Source organism: Bactrocera tryoni, chromosome 4, assembly GCF_016617805.1.
Source record: "Bactrocera tryoni isolate S06 chromosome 4, CSIRO_BtryS06_freeze2, whole genome shotgun sequence".
NCBI classification, from domain to species: domain Eukaryota; kingdom Metazoa; phylum Arthropoda; class Insecta; order Diptera; family Tephritidae; genus Bactrocera; species Bactrocera tryoni.
The window spans coordinates 32,376,726-32,398,047 of NC_052502.1; the positions used below are offsets into that span (position 1 = coordinate 32,376,726).

Genomic DNA, 21,322 nt, shown 5'->3' on the forward strand with positions numbered 1-21,322 from the left:
AGATCTCAATTCTACACCTGTCTACACCGCCTAACTCGCCTCAAAGTCTATACCAAGTGTACGCCTTAAACAAATGTGAGCTCACGATCGCTGCCCGCATCAATGAACTCAAAATCCTCGTAAACTCATTCACCATTTATCACGAAAACCGGACAAAATGCGGAAGGTTTAACACCACCACCACCACCACCACCCTTACCGTTACCCTTACCATTATCATTACCATTACCATTACCGTTATCCTTACAGTCTACTAGTTTGACATGTCGTTGTCTGGTCTGCTGTTTCTGCTGCTTCTGTTCACTACCATTTGCTTTCATTTGTTTCGGTCGTTGTGTCGCCTCTAACTCATCACCGTCGGTTGTGTCCAAGTCCTCTTCTTCTGTGGCGGCGGTGCCGGTGCCACCACCTTCCAGCACCGCTGTAGTCGTATCGGTACCAGCGCCACCAACGTCACCATCACCATTGCCACCATCCTCACCCTCGTCATCTTCTTCGTAGCCGTTGCTCTCGCCACTCTCCGCCTCTTCGACGGTCTCGAGTTCGCCGCCGGCCAGCGTTGTTGAGCAATAACAGTACGACAAATTGGTTTTGAGATCTTCACAGAATTGTTGCTGTTGCGCAATGCTTGCAATGCGCTCGCGCGCAAACTCTCACATATAGGCCGGTTTCAGTTTATAGGCACGCTTCCAGATTTCACACAAGCAAACTGTCGAATGAAAACGATAGAATATTGCCAATGGCATGGACACATGCGTTATTATCGTCCACGCCCACAGACCATAGAAATTCAATTGTATTGGATGTGATTCGGCACGTGACTTCTCCAACGTGCTGATCGCCCACATCGCCAAATTCACGACCAACATAAATGTCACAATCTCTCGGCCGGGTTTCTTACGTATATGCTCCGGTGTGATGGCCTGTCGTCGACTCGCATCCAAGATGAATAATGTCTGGCAAGCCGTTTGCACAATGGAGGCGAGTGCATTTAACGGTACTAACATATCATCACTGCGCAACGTAAAATGTCCGGCGATCACTGTGAATATATTGTACAAAAAGGAACCAGTCTGCGCACCGACCAACAAAATATCATCCAACGAGAAGCTGCGATACCAATCATATTGCAGATGTCGTATTTGTATCATGCCGATGAGTGTTGCTATTGTCGCTGTGCCGTAGATGAGCAGCTCACAGATGGTCACCTCGGTGACGGCCAAGGCGACAAAGTCTGGTCGCGAGATCAACACGAAGAAGAGAATGAGCGAAATGATGGTCAGCACGAGTATGAGTATGCCAACGAAGAGACCCTTGTGCGCACGCGCACAATCCACCGAATAGTGATGGGGTGAACGCTTCATCGGCGAACTGATCGTGTCCGGACGTTGTGGCGCTGGTGTTGGCGGTCGCGAAATGCTACGCCACATCACATACAATATGGCTGCGCAGATTAATGAATACTCAATGGTGCAGGGAAAGAGGAATGGTGAGGCATCTTGTACCAGTGTGCCGAGTATGTTGGTACGTCGACACTCGAAAATTTGATAAGGACCCTTCAGTCCCCGCGGTATACGCAAATGTGCTGTGGGATCGGTGGGTATTACTGCCGGTATGTTTGCATGTCCACGCGAATGTCCGGGTATACGATGTGAGATGCGCAGCGTACGATTCTCCGGATTGTAGAATGTCAATATTTCGTGTTTCGTTTCCTGTATCAGCACATTCAGCCAAACTGCCAAATTGGTGCCGATCATATGCATTAGACCGAAGCGTGCGATGATTTTATAGCGATAGACTTTGATTTGCTGCAAGTAAGAGATTTAGTGTGAATGAAGTTATACAGTAAGTGATTTATTTATATTATGAAGATGAGTCTTCAATACAGTTAACGAAACAATTCTAAGCTGCTCTCTTTAGAAACATTAGTTTCTGAAATCAAGTAACTTTTTTTCTCCATATGACAGTCAATGCTCCCAAAGGTGGAGTTTATAGGGGCAAATATTTTCCACTTTCCTTAATGCTGTCCTATATCCGACCATGTTTCTATGAATGTACCGTAGGGCGTATTGAAAAGGTCCTAAAGTTGTAGTCGTTTTCACTATTCTTGCTAAGTGATTTTGGACTCCGATCTGGTTTCGTTGCTGAACACCGTACCAATAAGTACGGGTCTTAGGCTTTGAGCCAGCTATTTTTAGGTCGAAGCTTACCGTTTAAGGATTATAAAAATTTCTTCGTCAGTTTTTTTAGATAACCGAATAAATTTAATACATAAGTACATTTTGATATTACACACAATGACTTCATACCAGATCACTTGGATCACAGAGTCGCCAAACCAAACTCTGGCGGCATCTTCTTTGCTCATATACCGGCGAGGGAGTTGTGGGTCGGAAAAGGCCGTTGGAGGAGAGGGGCAGTGAGCTAATGGGTCAAAGCTTAGGGGAAGGTTGGTGGAGAGTTTACTCTCAGGAGCTCACTATTAACTCCACTTCAGACTTCCTGAATATTCCAGGGTTTTCCAAAGCGAGGTTGCAGCCATTAAGGTAGCAGCATATTTACTAATCCGGACTGCGGCCTTTTTCAGAGAAGTAATCATCCAGCCAGTTAGCAGGGCGGCGATAATAGCCTTGAACAGTACGTTCAGGGTTGATCAATGAGTGCCTATCCTCACTATCAATAGCAGCAAGTGCCTTTGTAATGAGACTGGAAAACGGAATCGCAGGAAATTGTAAAGCTGATGAGCTAGCAAGAAAAGCCACTTTAGATCCGCTATCGTTAGAATGGAAGCGGGTCTGTACTCCCGTATGCTCTCGTATTATACTACTAGGTAGCTGCCACCATCGGTATATGCGCTGTCGCAAAAGCCTTTGGGTCCAATATCGGTCGAAAGTCTAGTGATCCCTTTGCCCTCAGTAAGGCTAGCCTCTCCCTAGTTGTGGATTTTTTAGCAGGCAGTTGCTCTATTGGCGTCCATGCTGTAGGGCTGGGAATCTTATCAGACGCCATGTGCAGAAGTTGTAAGGAAGAAGATGAGGTGGGAACAACTCAACACTTTCTTCTTGACTATCCCGCCTTTGGGAGGTCAAAACTTGAACACTTAGGAACGCATAGAAATCCCACTGAACTGAAGGGAAAGGAAACTAAGTGCCTGTGTAAATTTGTATTGGTTCTTCTTTTCTATGGCTTTTCAAAGGACTACATATAGCAGTCCACGTGCCATCTCTCTAGATAAGCCATCTAACATAACCCTAATTAACATTTTGATATTTTATTGATCATTTGTCGGAATCGGCCAGACCGGACATGTACTATATAGCTATTACATATCTGCCTTATAACCGATTATTGAGATTTTATGTTTTCCGGCATCCAGCCTTTAATTGAAAAGCTAAGAGCACGTAATTTCGTATAACTGATCCGTAGACCATTTCCCACTGAACACTTTTCACCAAACGCAATTTCGAAATTCGAAACCAAATAATAGGATTTAGGAAACTCACTTCGAAAAATGAAGAAATTACTTCGTAACCTATTACCCATCTGTCGAAAAAATACTGTTTGTTCTAATACCTAGCTGTAAGTTGAACAGTGCTATTGCTTTAAATAAAGTATCTCGCTATGGAGAGGTTTTTGGGGGCCTCATTCTATGCCTTACTTCCCAACTTCGAACGAGAACGTATTTTAACATCATACAAGTATGAAAAAAGGCAGGTAAAATAGGGTGTAAAAATTACGTTAACCTGTTCGCTTAAATAGTCCGTAAAATAAAGTTATTTACAATTAACACAATTTTACCACCGCTCACCCCACTCACCTCGTTATTCAGGAAAATAAAGTACATTTGTATGAAAATGAATGCCATTCGCGTCGCCGGTGTCAATGCTAACAAAACATTATGACACTTGGTGTCCGGATTCAATTCGAAATACTGACCGAACTCCAAGCCCGAATAGATCATGCTGCCAATGCCAAAAGCTGTAAAAGCAAAAAATATACATGTAAATAAGCGACGAAAGGAAGAATAGAAGTAAACGAAAATAATGTGTTGAAATAAAATTAGGCATAAATTAGAATTGGCAACAGCCTCCAAAGGCGTCATTAACCGAATTACAACGTCAATTAGGCGCAGCAATTAAAGGCAGCGCAGTGCGCCGTCAGCTGGTGCCGAACCCTTCGCAAGTGCAAAGACTAATGAACTGACAAGTCGAGCAGCAGTTGCAATTTATTTGGCGAATCAAGGTGGCTGCGCTTGGAAAAATAAAATCAATAAATAAGAAAAAACGAAAAATATTTTGTACATCAAAGCTGTAAGCAGAAAAATAAGGCGGGCCATTTATTTTTCAGCTGAATATTAAATTATCTTCAGCGGAAGCTACAGAGACTATTCGTCTATAGTTCAAATAAATTGCAATGTTTTTTATATTTTTATAGAATTTAAAGATTTTTGGGCTACTAAAGGGTAAAGCAGCATTTGCTGGCGCAAGTTAATCCACAATTGAGCGATGTGCAATAAATAAGTCTTGTGAAGCAAAAAAGGAAATAAATAAATAAATAAAGAGGAAAACAGCAATGCGTTGAGATCCGCTGTCCATTTTATATCCTTCTTTACGAAATTTTCTGAGTTTCTCAATAAAAATAAAGATAAGATCTAAGCAATTGAGTGTCCCACAAATACGCCAGTACTTTGCCTTTTTAAATATATTTGTATGTATGTATGTGAGTTGTAAATGCTGTGGTACGAATAAGTGGCCATTTTCCATTTCAATCACTTTTATGGTTCCTTTGGGAAATCTGCGTAACATTAGATACTCAGTGTGTGGAAAAGAGGTAGTGGTTACTCCTTACAAATGGCAGAAATTCAAAGCAATAAAAAACTTTCCTTTTCTTAACTTTGGATTGAGACTCTTTAATATTTCTAACAATCTGGCAGATTAAGTATATTCCGTAGTCATTGAAAAATACATAAGATTTTTGGCTACTTTTAGTTTTTCTATAAACATTACTATGAGCTTTTGCTCTAAAACATTTACTTTAACTTAAACAGGGGCCATAATTCGTACTTAGAAAATAGTTAAACCCGTTTTTTTATTTTTTGAAAATAATGTGAATCATTTACCATTTTTCATTTTTAAAAATACTTTAAAATTATTGCATTTCAGTGTCATCACATAACTTTTGACTCGATGAAGACCAAATTTAGGAATCATTTCTTGTAGAGTTCTTCTGGTTTCCTTCGTACGGGCTTTTCTAGTGCTGTATCTAGAAATGAAATTTTATGAAATGTCCTTAAGCACGACATTTCTCAATTCGTCATCTTTCAAATATCCACTGAAAAAAGTATAGTGTTAAGAGGAGCTTTGTATATTTTTCATCTCCCGTTTGAACATGAAATTTGCAGTATAGCATAAAGTCAAGGCTGGTTTTATCAATATTTCGGATGACAGTCGCACACCGCTCTTCACAGCCTCGTCCACTACTACTCCGCGACACTCTCCATTGCTACCCTGCTTCCCTAGACACTTCTGGCCGATATGCGATACGAGGTTACTGCCTTAATTGCTGCTTGGCTGTCCACGTAGATGTTGACTCCGAAGTTGCCTGCTGATGCATTAGAGATTAGCTAGCAGGTTTCTCGATAGTATAGATCTCTTCTTGAAATGTAATGCAATGGTTCGCAACTTAAAGGTCTGTTTTATGATTAATTCTAGACAGTACATGAGCAAAAATAGTAAGACTTTGTTCATAAATTCAAAATTCTTAATTTATTCTGCAAAGTCTATGTCTTCTCAGCAAAGTAATTACACTTGGTCACAACACACTTGTGTGCCAACGTTTTTTCAACACATGAAACGTTGTTAAAGTCAATTTCCGGAATAGCCTTCAATGTGCGTAGCGATTCACGTTTAATGCCTCCAGTTGACTCAAAACGGTGTCCCCGCCACCGTCGCTTGAGTTTGCTGAATAGGCAGAAGTAGCACAGAGCTAAATCAGGCGAATACGGTTGTGACACGATATTAGCTCAAAATTTGGCGAAAAATTCAGGAAGAATCAATGCAGTATGTGACGGTGCATTATCATCCATAATTCCGGCCTCGTTTTACGAATAGCTTCGCGGCAAAATTTTAGTCATTTTGGAATCAATCGTACTTTAACTTTTATTAGTCCCAATTGATCTTTTAAAATAGTTTTCACTGATCCTTTCGATATTCCAACGATGTTAGTAGGATCTCTGACATCTAATCATCAAGCACCAATTCCTTTATATTACAGTTGATTTAGTACAGATGTCGCATAGAATCATACCAACCTAGAAAAAAAATATTTCGACAAGTGGGTTTTCGCGCAATGTACCCACTCTATCTTCCATTCAAATGTTATGGAACCATTTTTTCAAATTTTCAGAGAGAAATTCATTGGGTTAGCTAGTTTGTGTTCTTTAGCCTCTCCACGTCTCTGAAATTATTCGTGGAATGGTTTTCAAACTTATTAAATATTATTTTAACGTCCACTGTAGTCTTGTAAAAGTAATTAATAATGGCAGTGGAGATTCAAACTTTATCATCCTGAGTGTATTGTTGTCATAACCAATATTTATTCCACTAGATTATCATTTCGAAAATAAAAATTTCGAAAGAACTAGCTCACATACATATGTACATATAAAAGCCTTTGTTTTGAGTTTTAAATGGGTAAATTCTAGATTAGCTCAAAATTTTAGTTTTCTTACTGAGTATAGTTACTTTTTTTAAAGAATATATCTGCAGATAAAATGAAAAATAACGTAACATAACTTTTAGAAAGTTTACAAGTAAAGGAAAACGATATAACAAAAACCACGCTCATTGACATAAAATGTTTACTTTGGTAATAAAACGGTTACGTATTGGATATGTTGGACAGCGTCAGCTTAAAAGTTTATGACATATATATGTATGTACATATTTCATAAGATATATTTAGGGGTTTCACATAGTCTCATAAAGTTATAAGTTTTAACGATCTGAAAACATAGCGTTCAGAGTTGTATTTGCGTAAGCTTGTTTTAGTATGCAATCCAATCCAACAACAAATTTTTTATACTAGCATAAAAACTTATGATTTTATGATTTTACGATGCTTTATGACACGTTGTGAGTACCTCAATTGTATGCAGTGTGTCGTTAGCAATAAAAAGCTCAATTTTGATTTTTTAATGAGAGGTTGTTGTGCATTTTAAATGACGATATGTAAAATTTGAGATTCAAAAACTGAGGGTTATCAACTATATTTAGTGAAACCGGTTTTTGCATTGACTGGCCTTTGGAAGAAGAGGAGATAATTTTTTTACGAAAAGTTATTTTTAATTTAAGGCTGAACAAAGTTGTTGAAATTTTACTCAGTTGATCGTAATGCTCGTCGCCTTTGATTTGTCTCGATATTTATTTTTTTAAATTTCATCAAAGAACTGTAATTATTTTCATTTTTGTATGATATTTTATGATTATTTAGTTCAGATAACAAATTTTAGTATACAATTTTTAGGAATTTTATTAGTCCTGCGTTTTTATCTTTTTTTGACTTAACCCTAATAAATCCTATTAAAAATGCTTTTATTTTTGACATAAATATGAATTACGTATAATGAACGACCGGCAGTATTTTTGCTATTAATTTTCCATATTGTCAGAATAATTTATACAGACAAAAGTGTGGGAGAAAAATGATAGTACGATTTTAATTTTACTGCTGCAACATTAAAGTCCCTTGCAAAATTCTACTCGATCCTGTTTCGTCTCATTTTGCAAACGCCATGCTTTTAGTGCAAAGGAAACGCTTTTAGTGAGAGTGCTGGATAATATTCCTTTCACAGCGGCATTTACTAAATGCGAGATGTGTATGTATGTAATTGTGCATATTAATTTTCAACTCCAACTTCATAAATTTTCATTAAATACATAAGAATGTGCTTGCCTTATAGCGAGCAAATAAATCTTCATCTTCATAAATTCAGCGAATACGCAAGAGCGGACGATTTTATTTAACTTAAAACGCAAGATGCGAACGATACCGTTAGTGAGAAGTAGTTGTGCTTAAAGTAGTAAACTCGTACATATTATCTTATCTACAGTGTGTATGTACTGAAGCATCAGTTAAGGCTAGAGCAGCTGCTCGATGCCACCATCAACTTGACCGCTTCATTTCCAGCGCGCCAACGTTTCGGCGTGCACACACGAGTACAAATTTTAGCAGGACATTCCCACAAAATACTCACCCACTGCGCCCATACGCAGATAGAAGGATCCGTAGTGATGCTGCCGGCCGAGCGGTGCCAATAGCGAGGGCCTTCGGGCGGGTATCACCGTCGGTATGCGTTTGTTATGCATCGAATTGCTGTCCGTGTCCGATTCGTCCATGCTCTCCGAAGCGGTGGAGGAACGCGCTTTTGATGTTGATTTGCTGGGCGAAGCTGAAGCGAAAGGATAAAGGAATCATGAAATATTTGTTTTCAGTTGTGTTCTCTTTTTTATTTTATAATAATTTTTTGTTTTATTTTTTATTTTTGTGTGGTTTAAATGAGCTCATATGTATCTCTGACTGTACATAACTATTTGCTTAATTATGAGTGGACGGACATTCGGTGCGATTAACGTTGATGTTTAGTAATGACACGCGTAATAATGAATATCAATAAAACGGCGGAAAAACATTTTAATTACCAATACTCTCCTTGGCATTATTTTACTTTATTTCCTTTTCTACTTAAATTTTTTAGTTTTTTTTTTGCTATTTTTGCAAGATTTTTAATTAATCATTTTTTGTTTGTGAAAAGTAACACACGTATTTCACATTGAAATGACGTACAAGTAAGGAAGGCTTAAAATCGGACGCAACCGAACTTTAGATATCTGCTAAATTTGCTTTACGTATAAATATGTATATACGAATACGCGTTCGTTATCGGCACCTACATATGTGTATGCTACAGTGACTACATCTAGAACATTTTTTCGGAAATTACACCATACTTCTCCTTCTTTGTTGCCAGTCGCCAAATAATAACCCATGCCTTTTCATGAAGATGGCTCATCAAATGAAAAACTTTTGCTTACAAGCACTTGATTCCGATTGTTCGGTTTGTGTGCTATAGTGGTCAGATATAGACCGTTCCAACAAATGAGCAGGTTATTGGTAGAAAAAAAACGAGTGCAAAAATCGATATCTCAAAAAGTGAGGGCCTAGTTCATATATATACAGATGGACGGTCGGACGAACATGGCATTATACAGTAGTTATCCATGTTTAGAGTAGAGTCAACCAGAAGAACAAAAATCATTTTATTAGAGATCTGAGGATAAGTGAAGTACTGAGGCAATTTTCATGGTACGAAATTTGAGAAAAATTTATTAAACAATTTCCGCAATTTTAAATTATTGGTATAAGATCAATCAAAGTCATAGGGGTACATTCGCATTCTTCTTCTGCCTTTTTATTGACGTAGACACTGTTAACAGGTTATAGCCAAGTCGTTTCTTCCTTCTACAATTTGGCGCCAATTCGAGATACATTCGCTATCTGTGGACTAGAAAATGTATCCGCCGATTTCGACCAATTTAAGTAGTAAATAATTGTTACAAACTAGAAGAATTTGTTATATCAAATTTCGATTATTTGATTTAGCTGTATATTGCTCTTTTTGGTACTTACTTATATTTGCTGGTATTTTCGGTCGTCCCCACAATAGCGTGGCATACATGAAGAGCAAAAATATCATACTGCCAATGTACAAGTAAAGATAATACACCTGAAAATAGAAATAAATAGACAAAATAGTATTTTCGTTTCAAATATAATATAGTGCTTAGCTTTACATTAAAAAAATTAGACTGTCCATGTCATTTTGTAATATCTTCGGACAGCGAAGTTGGTGATTCTGACTCATCAATGGGATAACAAATCGATCGTTCCTATCGAATTGTTTAGTGAACAAAACACTTTTGTTGGAAATCGGTTAGTTTTAAAGCACCCAGTCAGTTAAGTGTTGAGTTCCTTCAAGTACGAATGCATAAATACATTTTCATTCCAATATGTACAACTTTTTAATTACAATAAAACTGCAATTATTTTCAGCAGTTCATCTATTGAACTTTGGTAAGTTTCCTTTGCAATATTTCTCTTCTTAATATTTCAAATTTAAACTTGTCAAACTTTGATTTAAACATTTGACACTTGTAGAATAAATATTGAAGTGTAGCTAGGTGTGTATATATTTATTAAAGACAAAATAAGTGTAAATGTTAAACGTAATGTAACGAAGCTATAATATACCCTTCACAACTTAGAAGAACTAGATTATGAACGGACGGTTCATATGGCAGCTACATAGTGGTCTTTCTTTCAACAATTGCGTTATAGATTTAGACAATAAACCACGCCAAATTTATTTAAAAAATGTCGTCAATTGGAGAAGCTTTCCATACAAGCACTTAATGCCGATCAATCAGTTTAAATGGTAGCTATATGCCATAGTGGTCCGATATCGGGAGTTCCGAGAAATGAGCAGCGTTTTGATGAGAAAAGAATCTCAGATCGATATTTCACAAACTGAAGGACAACCAGTTCGCATATATACAGGCGAACACAGCTAAAGCGACTCAGCGCCCCCTCATTTATTTATATGCCACATAAATATATTGTGACAAAAAAACGCAAATTTATTTAATTGTTCATCAATATTTATTTTGTCGCCTTCAAAGTAATCCCCACTAGATGTAATACACTTATGCCACGATTTTTCCAATTTTCGAAACACTTTTAGGGATGACCTTCAACTCATTCAGCGAATTTTGTTTCATCTCTTCGGTCGACCGAAAACGAGTTCCACGGAGCGACTTTTTTAGCCTGGAGAACATGGAAAAATTACACGGAGCCAAATCTGGTGAATACGGTGGTTGATCGGTGGTATTCATTGCATTTTTGGCTTTAAATTCGTTGACAATCGTGGTTCGATGGGATGGTACATTATCATCGTGTAAAATTCATGAATTATTCTACAATGCCGACCACTTTCGAACGATATTCTCACTCAAACGTCCCAATACGACCAAATAGAACTCCTTATTAACCGTCTGTCCTTCCGGAAGAAATTCATGATGCATCAAACCACGAATATCAAAACAACGAACATTACCTTGAGTTTTAAGCGGCTTTGACAAAGCTTTTTTTTGGTTTTTGGGCCACTTTTTCCCCTCCATTCCGCTAATTTTTTACTTGTTTGCATGTTAAACTTATAAACCCATGTGTTATAGGCAGTTATAATGGCAGGTATCGAAATTCGCACGATCAAGCATGTCCAAAGAGATCTGTTTACGGTACTCTTTTTGAAAAAAAATCTGCTTTATCGAGACAAGTCGAGCAAGACTTTTTCATAGCCAAAATATTCACCAATTTCATTCGAATGGAGGGAAGCATGTCTTCAACGATCTCTCGACTGTTTTTTGAAGGCTTTGCAATACTCGTAGGTTCGTGTTTTTTGATAAAACTGAATAACCGTAAGCCTTTTCCAACATTCGCAACGATTCCTCACAGGAAATATTTTCAAAAAATTAGGCATAAATACTTGGTTCGATATATTTATCCTTTGTAAAAATCGGAATGCACCACTGAGGTGTACCGACTTAAGCAATTCTTGTAAACAAATCGGTTGTCAGATCGAGATTATATTTGGCGTAGTAATTAAGGACAGTCCTGACAACTTAGCAATATAAATTTTTTTGGGGTCCCGACGTTTCCTTCTACATGCTGCGATAAAAGGAATATTTTAAAATTTCTAAACTAGAGTGTGTAGTTTTGGCATTATGCGTAATTTTTCTGCCACCATTGTACCTATTATAACCAAATTTATGTTGATAAAAGACTTAGATTATTATCAGATATGTAAATATACGGGTATACATACATATGTATATTTTATTTAAAATGAATTCCTTTTGCTTGGATGTATACTTAATGCTTCCATTATTGCTATCCTCTATTATTTAGTAAAATGCGCGGAACAGGTCTGACAAGGAAGAATTCTAGCGAAAATATGCAAATCAATAGACGCCTGAAGCAGCACACATACACACACATACTGTGCCTCACCGACACTATTGACATACGATTGACCGAAAAAAGATTTATTGAACTCGTTGCCACCACAATACTTTGGCCACGACAATCGATAATATCAACGGCACGCCAAACAAACACACACGCACACACATACAGCACAGACACTGGGCCTATGTGGCAAATTGTTTGCAAACGATGACTATTAATCCAGGGAAATGCACTTCCGCAATCAATGGCTGGTGTTGAAGCGTGTAGAAAACATGGCTACGCACGCACACACACACATACATGCCCACCAATACACACACAGACACGAGCGAAGCAACGCAATCGGAAAGCAATATTTCTAAGGCTCGTTAGCGAAAGCTCGTTGTTGTTGTTGTGTGTGTCTAACAACAACAGTAAATTTACGCGTGTTAGAGCCGCGAATGCAGTTAACAACAAACAGGCAACACCAGTAATAACAACAACAACGAAGGCAACAATACAACAGTATGTCAGTTAGACAGTCAGCGTTCGCGGCCATTAGTTGCAGCATAAGTCAAAATGTTGTTGCCACACCATGTCTTACAGGCAACACACCAGCATAGATACCTATTGAGCTGTATAGATATCTGTCGTTTGCATTTATATACCTCTAAGTGTGTGGGAAACAGAAGGATTACGGCTAAAGAGCGACAGCTCGACATTTGTCGCAGCCTGGCAGGCAGCAAGACAGGCAGCAAAGAGTGAATGTCGTCTGCAATTGAACATGACATGTAGCATGACTTCCAGTCAACCAAGACAAGCAGACAGTCGTTTGCGCCGTTAGGCGTGCCAACAACGCCTAACCACCACATAGGCATTAGAAGCGGTGAGTGTGAGCATTTGGAGAGCAGAGCCGAGCAGCTTTCAAGCCAGTCAATACCATGTAAGTATATGTGTGAGTGTGTGGTTGTGGCGCAGAATATTTATCGTTCGTCTGTCCATCCCGTTTATCATGTCTTCTGTCTTTTCTCAAATTGTCTGCAGGGACTTGACTAACACATTGACAAACTGTGACACTTACCTAAACAAATGTTAGCACGACAGCTTTTAACAAATTGAATTGTTTTATATATTTTTTTTTTGTTGTTGTTGACATTTTTCAAAATTTCATTTTCATTTTGTACTCTATTTTCAGATTTTCTTTTAATTTTCCTCCTCTGTAACACTATTCAGGTGAACAAGACAAATTATATTGCAGATAGATGATCAACTGATTGTTTGATACATTGCACAGCAGAACGGTGTTGCCAGATAGGACATTTTTCGGAATTTAATCAGCCTGTCAGCAGAAAACATATGCAGCAAAAGTTGATATTTTGCATAAAGTGGGCTCTGGCTCTACTCATCCCATATAAACCTTATTTTTAAGTTTTCATATGTTTTTTTTAGGGTAAAACGCTACTATTACAAATCTAAATACCCAAATAAGCCAAACTTTATGATACAAAAGATAAATAAACAATTAAAAAACCAAAAAATGGTATTTTATTTTATTTTTTTAACGAATGTAAGTAGCGGACTTTAAATACACTTTTTTCGAAATTTACTGAACCTATTTCGAAAATTCGACCACCGGAATTTGCCCCTGGACTCGGGGTATAAATTCGATGTATGTTTCGCATACCCTAGATGCGTCCATCATCGCGTAAAATGCATTTTTGTGGTAAAAAATGCACTCTGGGTTCAGATCTCGAACTCTCCTGAGTTACCGGATTACACCCTGAAAAATTCATATTGCCAGGATTGTAGCCCAAGCTCCGGGCTACAAATAGAAGTTATCAGAAATAATATTCCTCCAGCCGTTTCCGAGAAAAATCGAAAAAACACGAGTAAATTAACGTCATATTACGCAAATGTAACTAGTCGACTTAAAATACACTTTTTTCGAAAACTACTGAACCAATTTCGAAAATTCGACCACCGGAATTTGCCCCTGGACTCGGGGTATAAATTCGATGTATGTTTCGCATACCCTAGATGCGTCCATCATCGTGTAAAATGCATTTTTGTGGTAAAAAATGCACTCTGAGTTCAGATCTCGAACTCTCCTGAGTTACCGGATTACACCCTGAAAAATTCATATTGCCAGGATTGTAGCCCAAGCTCCGGGCTACAAATAGAAGTTATCAGAAATAATATTCCTCCAGCCGTTTCCGAGAAAAATCGAAAAAACCCTTCGGCGGCTACCTACTCCATGCTTCTGGGCGCCTGGTGCTCAGAAACCAAAAATGCACGAAAATTGTGATTTTTCATTTTGCAAGTTTGCCGGAAGTGTGCGTGTGGGTGCAGAAAGTTGCTGCATATGCAGAGGGGCAAATTAGCGTCATATTCTAATGGACTTTAAATACCCATTTTCTCGGAATCTACTGAACCAATTTCAAAAATTCGACCGCCGGAATTTGCCCTGTGATCCAGGGTATTACTTGGAATTTTATTTCATATATTTATTTCATTACGTAAATGCAAATTGTTCAAGAGTAACTAGTGGATTTTAAACACAAGTTTCCTATAAGCTAATAAACTAATTTCAAACAATTCGACCACAGGGACTTGCTCCATGATCAAGGGCATTAATTGGAATTTTATTTTATAAATTTAGGTGAATCCTGTACAGAGTGTTAGTTAAACAAATGCAGTTTGAACCAATTGTTGTAAGTAGGATTTTAATTTTTTTTTTTCAGAAGTCAATCAACCGATTTCAAAAATTCGTCCACTAGAACTTGCTCCGTCACTCCGGGCATTAGTTAGAGTTATACTACACATATATAGTTGACACCTTTACAGGATAAATGCGTTTTGCATTGGGAACGCAATAAACGTTTTTTTATCCGAGTTACTGGAGTTCGCTCCGAAAACTTTGACCAGCCAGAAATGTAGACCATACTTCAAGCAAATATATGTTGAGAGAAAAATGTGTATGGAAAGTTTATTAATAAGTGGTTGCGTCACAAATTTACTTACCTCATAGAAGGAAGGTGGTATATAAGTCGATATGACTTCAGCCATTGGAAATGCGATGCCCATTACCACCAATAATTTGCCATACAATGCGGAGAAGAGTGTGGCCAAGGCATCTCCACTGGAAGAGAGATAACAATTTGTCTTTAAAAACATAAAAATAAATATTATTTATTAGTTTAGTGTTAGGAAAGCAAAGGCTTTGTTTTAGTTCTTTGTCAGAACGTCCTCCAACATCATGGATAATGTGACTTTGAGAGATTGTCTGTTTTTGCGGTATGTGTGATTAAAAAATAAAAAAATAGCTGAATGTTTCATTTAAGTGGACCATCTGGTATTTATTCCTTAATTAGCAACTTTATTTGAAGTTATAGAAAAATATACTTGAGTCACAGGAAGCCGGTATTATCTTTCGCTCCATTATTTACAAATCACTCTCGCCTCGTGCATGTACTCTGCCTCTTAAGAGCTCTAAATCAAGTGCAAATCAAGTTTTCGCCTCAAGCAAGCTAAGGCTAAGCTCAAATACACAAATTATGCATTAACCTCACTAATGTATTAAATGTGGGCACTCGAACTTACATATACATATGTATGTATGTATGTCTAGGAGCAATGCTTAACCCCATTTCCAAAACTCTCGGCTTCGGAAAATAATAGGAAACGTGCGGTTAATTTCGGTGAACACCTTTCGGCACTTAACCGCAGCATAACCAGCAACAACAGCAAACACAGCCACAAACCAACTATAAATTGGCAGAAGAAAACGGTTAACGGGAGTAAGTGACAGTTACGACGCAAGCGTCTGTTAAAGGAAGTTAATATGCCAAGCATATACATACTGTATTTATGTCTATATGTAAGTCAAGTATATTGTTCATCGATGCAATATGCCGACAGTTAGTTACAGGTGCCTGTTCAGTGAAGAACACACACGAGTGATGAATTGATGGACAAGCGAAGAAAACAACAGGGATTATCACGATGGATAATTAAACACATTGAAGCTCAATTCACGGATAAATGGATAAATGGAAGTGCATGTAGATAGTTCCATACATATTATACACAATTCTTATACGAGGGCTACCTTTCCTTTGCCGGGATTTGGCAATCCTAGTGTTGTAATCTAACAGCCCACAACTTTATCTTAAAGTTTTGATATACGAACGCTATGTGTGTTGTTCACAGTAACTTCATATATTCATCTCGACCAAAGAAAGGAGTTAAATCGCGAACATTTTGGTGCGAACTTTCGACGTGAATTAACTCAGAAACAATGCACCAATGATTCTATTTTTGGCAATGAAACTCCATCTTGCTTGCGGTGGTTAATGATGGTATAGATTACTCCAATACTAATTTCGTGAAGGTCATCCGAAATCAGTTGTTGTTCTGGAAACTATTCCTACTGAGCGCAAATCAATATTGCAAGATCGTCAGTGACATAACCTGAGATTGAGACAATCCCACACATTTGGTCAATCACTCAAAATCAGGCTCATGACAATGGTCGAGACAAATGTTGACGAAAATAAAAAGCAGCCGACCATATATGTAGGTGTTCTCAGATGAGCTAAATCCAACAAAATCTGTTCGCGTTTATTAGAAAAAGTGGACAGACCGCTACCATTTCACAGGAACAATGCAGAACAGTTAATTTTTTGCCATTTGTCTTTCAAAAAATCAGGAAAACCAACCGCCGGAAATGGATCACTCTTCACCACAGCAATGCTAGCTCTCATATATTGACTGAAAGAATTGCATTTTTTGAGTACTCAAAATATAGATTTGATGAGTCATCCTCCGTATAGTCTTGACACATTTGAATCGCTTAGCAGGTTTAAGGTTTCCTCATTAATATTTTAAATTAAAAGAACAAAGTTCGGCAAAAAGCAAAGCCAGGGAAATGAGTTAAGGTCTGAAACGTCAACCAGAGGATCGAAATCGAACAATTTTATATGTATCGGGTGATTTTTTAAGAGCTTGATAACTTTTTTTTAAAAAAAAACGCATAAAATTTGCAAAATCTCATCGGTTCTTTATTTGAAACGTTAGATTGGTTCATGACATTTACTTTTTGAAGATAATTTCATTTAAATGTTGACTCATGTGGTTTCAACAAGATGGCGCTACATGCCACACAGCTCGCGATTCTATGGCCATTTTGAGGGCATGGACCCGTAAGTTGGCCACCAAGTCTAAAGTCTACAGAAATAAGCCAGCAACTATTCCAGCTTTGGAAGACAACATTTCCGAAGAAATTCGGGCTATTCCGGCCGAAATGCTCGAAAAAGTTGCCCAAAATTGGACTTTCCGAATGGACCACCTAAGACGCAGCCGCGGTCAACATTTAAATGAAATTATCTTCAAAAAGTAAATGTCATGAACCAATCTAACGTTTCAAATAAAGAACCGATGAGATTTTGCAAATTTTATGCGTTTTTTTTTTTAAAAAAAGTTATCAAGCTCTTAAAAAATCACCCGATATATTTATCAACAATATACAAGTATAACTCATACGCTGACAGACATATAAGGTTTGTTAGAAAAACGAAAATCATTATATGTAGTATATTGGATTTTGGTAGTATAGACCCAATTTTATCTATTTCTGCCAATATCACATACTATTAACATCTCACATACTGAAAAAAACGAATCATACATATAGAGTAGTCAGTCGGATGTTTGAAAATCCTGATATACGTTATATACAAAGTACAAAGTCACGCGGAAGTATATGGGTGGTATATGGGGGCTATGGGAAATAGAATTTTGGCCCGATGCAGCCAATTTTTGACATACAGACATACCATTGTCAGAGAAGGATTTTCCCTGAACTTTAATTATATATCTCACACAATGACCGATATTTTCGATCAAAAGTCCACTTTTGCTACTGGATCCAAATATTCGGTATCTAGGGGATTGAGCAGTTTTTGTTTGGATTTGAACAATTGCAAAAGCAAAGTTTTCTTCCGTTATATTAATTACTTCTTGGTTTGTGTGATGGAAAGTGAAATAATCATACGGATTTTAAAATTTTGGAATATGGGAACTAGGCGCGGTTTTTGTCCGATTTTGTGCTGTAACATAGATATAAGAGAAGAATGCCAAGTACTAAATTTTGTCGAAATCAGTTTTCGGTTACTGGCGTTTTGTGGAAATGGCAGTGGTCCGATTACGCCCATCTACGAACTAATATTTCTTTGTACTAGAGAACCTGCATATCAAGTTTCATCAAGATATCTCAATTTTTACTCAAGTTGCAGCTTGCACGGACGGACAATTCAGTCATGATAGTTCAGTTATGATCTAGAGGAAGAAGAGCCTGGACACAGCTTTCGTCTTGACTGTAAAAGCAAAATTGTAGAAAATTATGTAAAACATAATTATTTAGAAAAATTAAAATAAGAAAACAAAAATGAAAATGTTACATACTTATGTAACTACCCTCGTACTACTTAACACAAACATACAAAGTAATATTACTTTGCCACTCTCTCACAACTACTTATACATTGACGTTACTAATTATCATCGAAAGTAAGAGCTGATGGCGAAGGAGAGCTGGTGGCATGTATCTGCAAAGCGGTGTTAACTAACTGCAGAGCGTTGAAGCTCATTAAATGGCAGCCGACGACTAATCCTAAAACAACGTTAGATATCTTATATACTCGTACATATGTGTACTTAGAGGCTGTCGGAGATAATGACCTGATAAAAGGGAAAAAGGAAAGATCAACGATGATGTAAATGTGCAGCGTAATGAGAGAAAACGTTGCATGTCAAGCTAAATGCTGGGACAGAGCGTAGATGAAAATTTATTGCGAAGAGATAAGTGATACACTATAGAATAAATATTTATATTTTTATATTTGGCATACATTTTTAAACAAAAATAATAATAAAAAACTAGTTTATAATGGAATTCCTAATGTAAAACTTATGGAGAACCCGACGAAAATTAATCAAGTTAGTAACAACTAAGTTATATACCTTTAAAATCCCTAAGAATTAAAGGCGTAATCATCGAATTAATGCTAAGAGGATAAGGAAAATAATCAATCATAACTTTATTAAAGTACAAAATGACCACTTATTTGTTGTATTGGATATTTGTGGGTTAGAATACGAACGGGCACGACAATTCTGCTTCATTGTAATATATACTTAATGTATTGATTTAGCGTGAAGTAATCATATATGGGTAGAGTAGAGCTAGAAAATATTGCACAGTCGAAAAAGTCTTTTCGTATTTTGTCAATAGATGTCGTTGCAGTCGTGCTATCAATCCATTGTGTCATACCATATGGTGTCGATAAGCTTCATTTAACCAAAACAAACTTAAATTCAGGGAAGTTGAAATTTTTGTTTAAAAAAGAAAATAATGACACGTAAGCCACCAATGAAATTTGTGAAGTTTACGGAGACGATGCTGTATCAGTGACGATGCTGTATCAGTTCGTGTAGCACAACAATGGTTCGCTCCTTCCGTTCTGGAAATTTCGAATTTTCGAGTTACACTGATGAAAGTTTTACACTGTCTCTAGCGGAAAAAATGGCAAAAAGTGGTCGACCAAAATGGTACATATTTGTTTGTTCATTTATTAGTATAAATATAAAAAAAAAATAAGTTGAAGTTTAATTAGAAATACGAAAAGACTTTTTCGACTATCATATATGTGACCGTTGTAGAATGGAATTTGTAGGAAAATTTTAGCTGTTTAGTACAATCAAAGGTTACTTATTCTTTAATAAATGAATAATATGAAAATAAAGCTTACTTTAGAACAGACCTCACTAGCTGAAAATTGCTGAACAATATTCATTGGACGTGAATATAATCAGAAAAATCAGTATGTTGAGGAGTGGTTACCTCTCTGGGACTGTGCTCGAAAAGGTATAATAATATTGTATGTGAACGAATACAATTTGCAAATTCAACTAGATCTAGAGAAGCAGAGCCAGTATTCTAAAAAAAAACGATAAAATACAAACATTGCAGAAAAATAGTTTGAAATAATTTAAATAAAGCTGTGCGTATGAATGTCACACTAATTAATGCAAAAAAAAAAAACAAGTTTTCATTTGTTTCTTCTGCAATTCATTGATGAACCGCAACAAAATCGATCCACTTTTGAAGCGTACTGGTAATGAGAAGTGCATCAACGGGGGTTAACGACAACGTCAAGCGAAAGCGTTAGTAATGGAATCCAAGCTAGAACTAGTGGTCAGGAAAGATGTGATTAATGATATTGATCTGCTGTGAGCCCTACAGCAAAACTCTTACTTCAGACATGTACTGCTAACAATTGGACTACATGTTTGAAGGAAGAAAAATGTCAACTACCATAGTATAAGCCTCCTCAATATCGCATATAAAATTCTATCTAGCGTACTGATTGGACCTTATCAGTGTGGCTTTAGGCCTGGAAAATCAACAACTGACTAGATATTCACCATGCGCCAATTCTTTGAAAAGACCCGGGAAAAGAGAATCGACACGCACCACCTCTTCGTCGATTTCAAAGCTGCTTTTGACAGCACGAAAAGAAATTGTTTCTATGCCGCTTTGTCTGTACTTGGTATTGAAGCAAAAGCTGCATCAGGATCGGGAAGGACACTAAAGACACTAAACAGGAGTTCAGCGAATTAAGAGACAGCGGTTACGCCGGCTAAGGCAAGTCCAACTCTGAGATTACTCGACGCAGTATCCGCCGGGGGAAACAGAGGAAGATGAAGACCTACATTCCGTTGGAAAGACCAGATTGGGAAGAACCAGGCTACACTTGGAATCTCCAATTGGCGCCAAACAGCAAAAAGGAAGACCGACTGGCGCGCTGTTGTAAATTCGGCTATAACCGCGTAAGCGGTGTTTATGCCAACAAAGAAGAAGAAGAAGAACAGTTTTGGACAATAGAAAGAGTTTTGGACAATAGAAACATTAGAACGACTAGTGAGCCACCAAAGGATCCTAGAACTTGGTTGGACGATTCTTATGCATCCATCTCATAGTCCAGACCTAACACCATGTGATTACTACCTGTTCCTGTCAATGTATTTTCAGTTTTTTTACTATAAAAGTAAATAATTTCTTTTTACTTTTTCATTTACATTTATTCTACAGCTGATAAGGAATCCTATACACCAAATTTAATTGATGGAAGTATTTCGATCGGAGTTTGAACTTATGGTGTACGGTGGTCCAATTTTTATCATTTGTATGTGGCACCAAAAT

General features: G+C 37.3%; 1 protein-coding gene across 2 annotated transcripts in view; it reads right to left on the reverse strand.

The window, feature by feature from the left end:
• Positions 1–562: 562 nt before the first annotated feature.
• Positions 563–21,322, reverse strand: part of LOC120773466 (proton channel OtopLc) — a 124,850-nt gene continuing 104,090 nt past the window's right edge. Inside the window, exons 3-7 of one of the 2 annotated variants that reach the window (XM_040102371.1) lie at positions 15,082–15,199; positions 9,688–9,784; positions 8,255–8,449; positions 3,818–3,978; positions 563–1,808 (exon numbers count right to left, since the gene is read on the reverse strand). In XM_040102371.1, coding sequence (XP_039958305.1) covers positions 654–1,808; positions 3,818–3,978; positions 8,255–8,449; positions 9,688–9,784; positions 15,082–15,199 — 1,726 coding nt within the window. In that variant the 3' untranslated portion in view covers positions 563–653. The remainder of the gene's footprint in view (positions 1,809–3,817; positions 3,979–8,254; positions 8,450–9,687; positions 9,785–15,081; positions 15,200–21,322) is intronic. The other variant, XM_040102370.1, reaches the window with a different exon arrangement.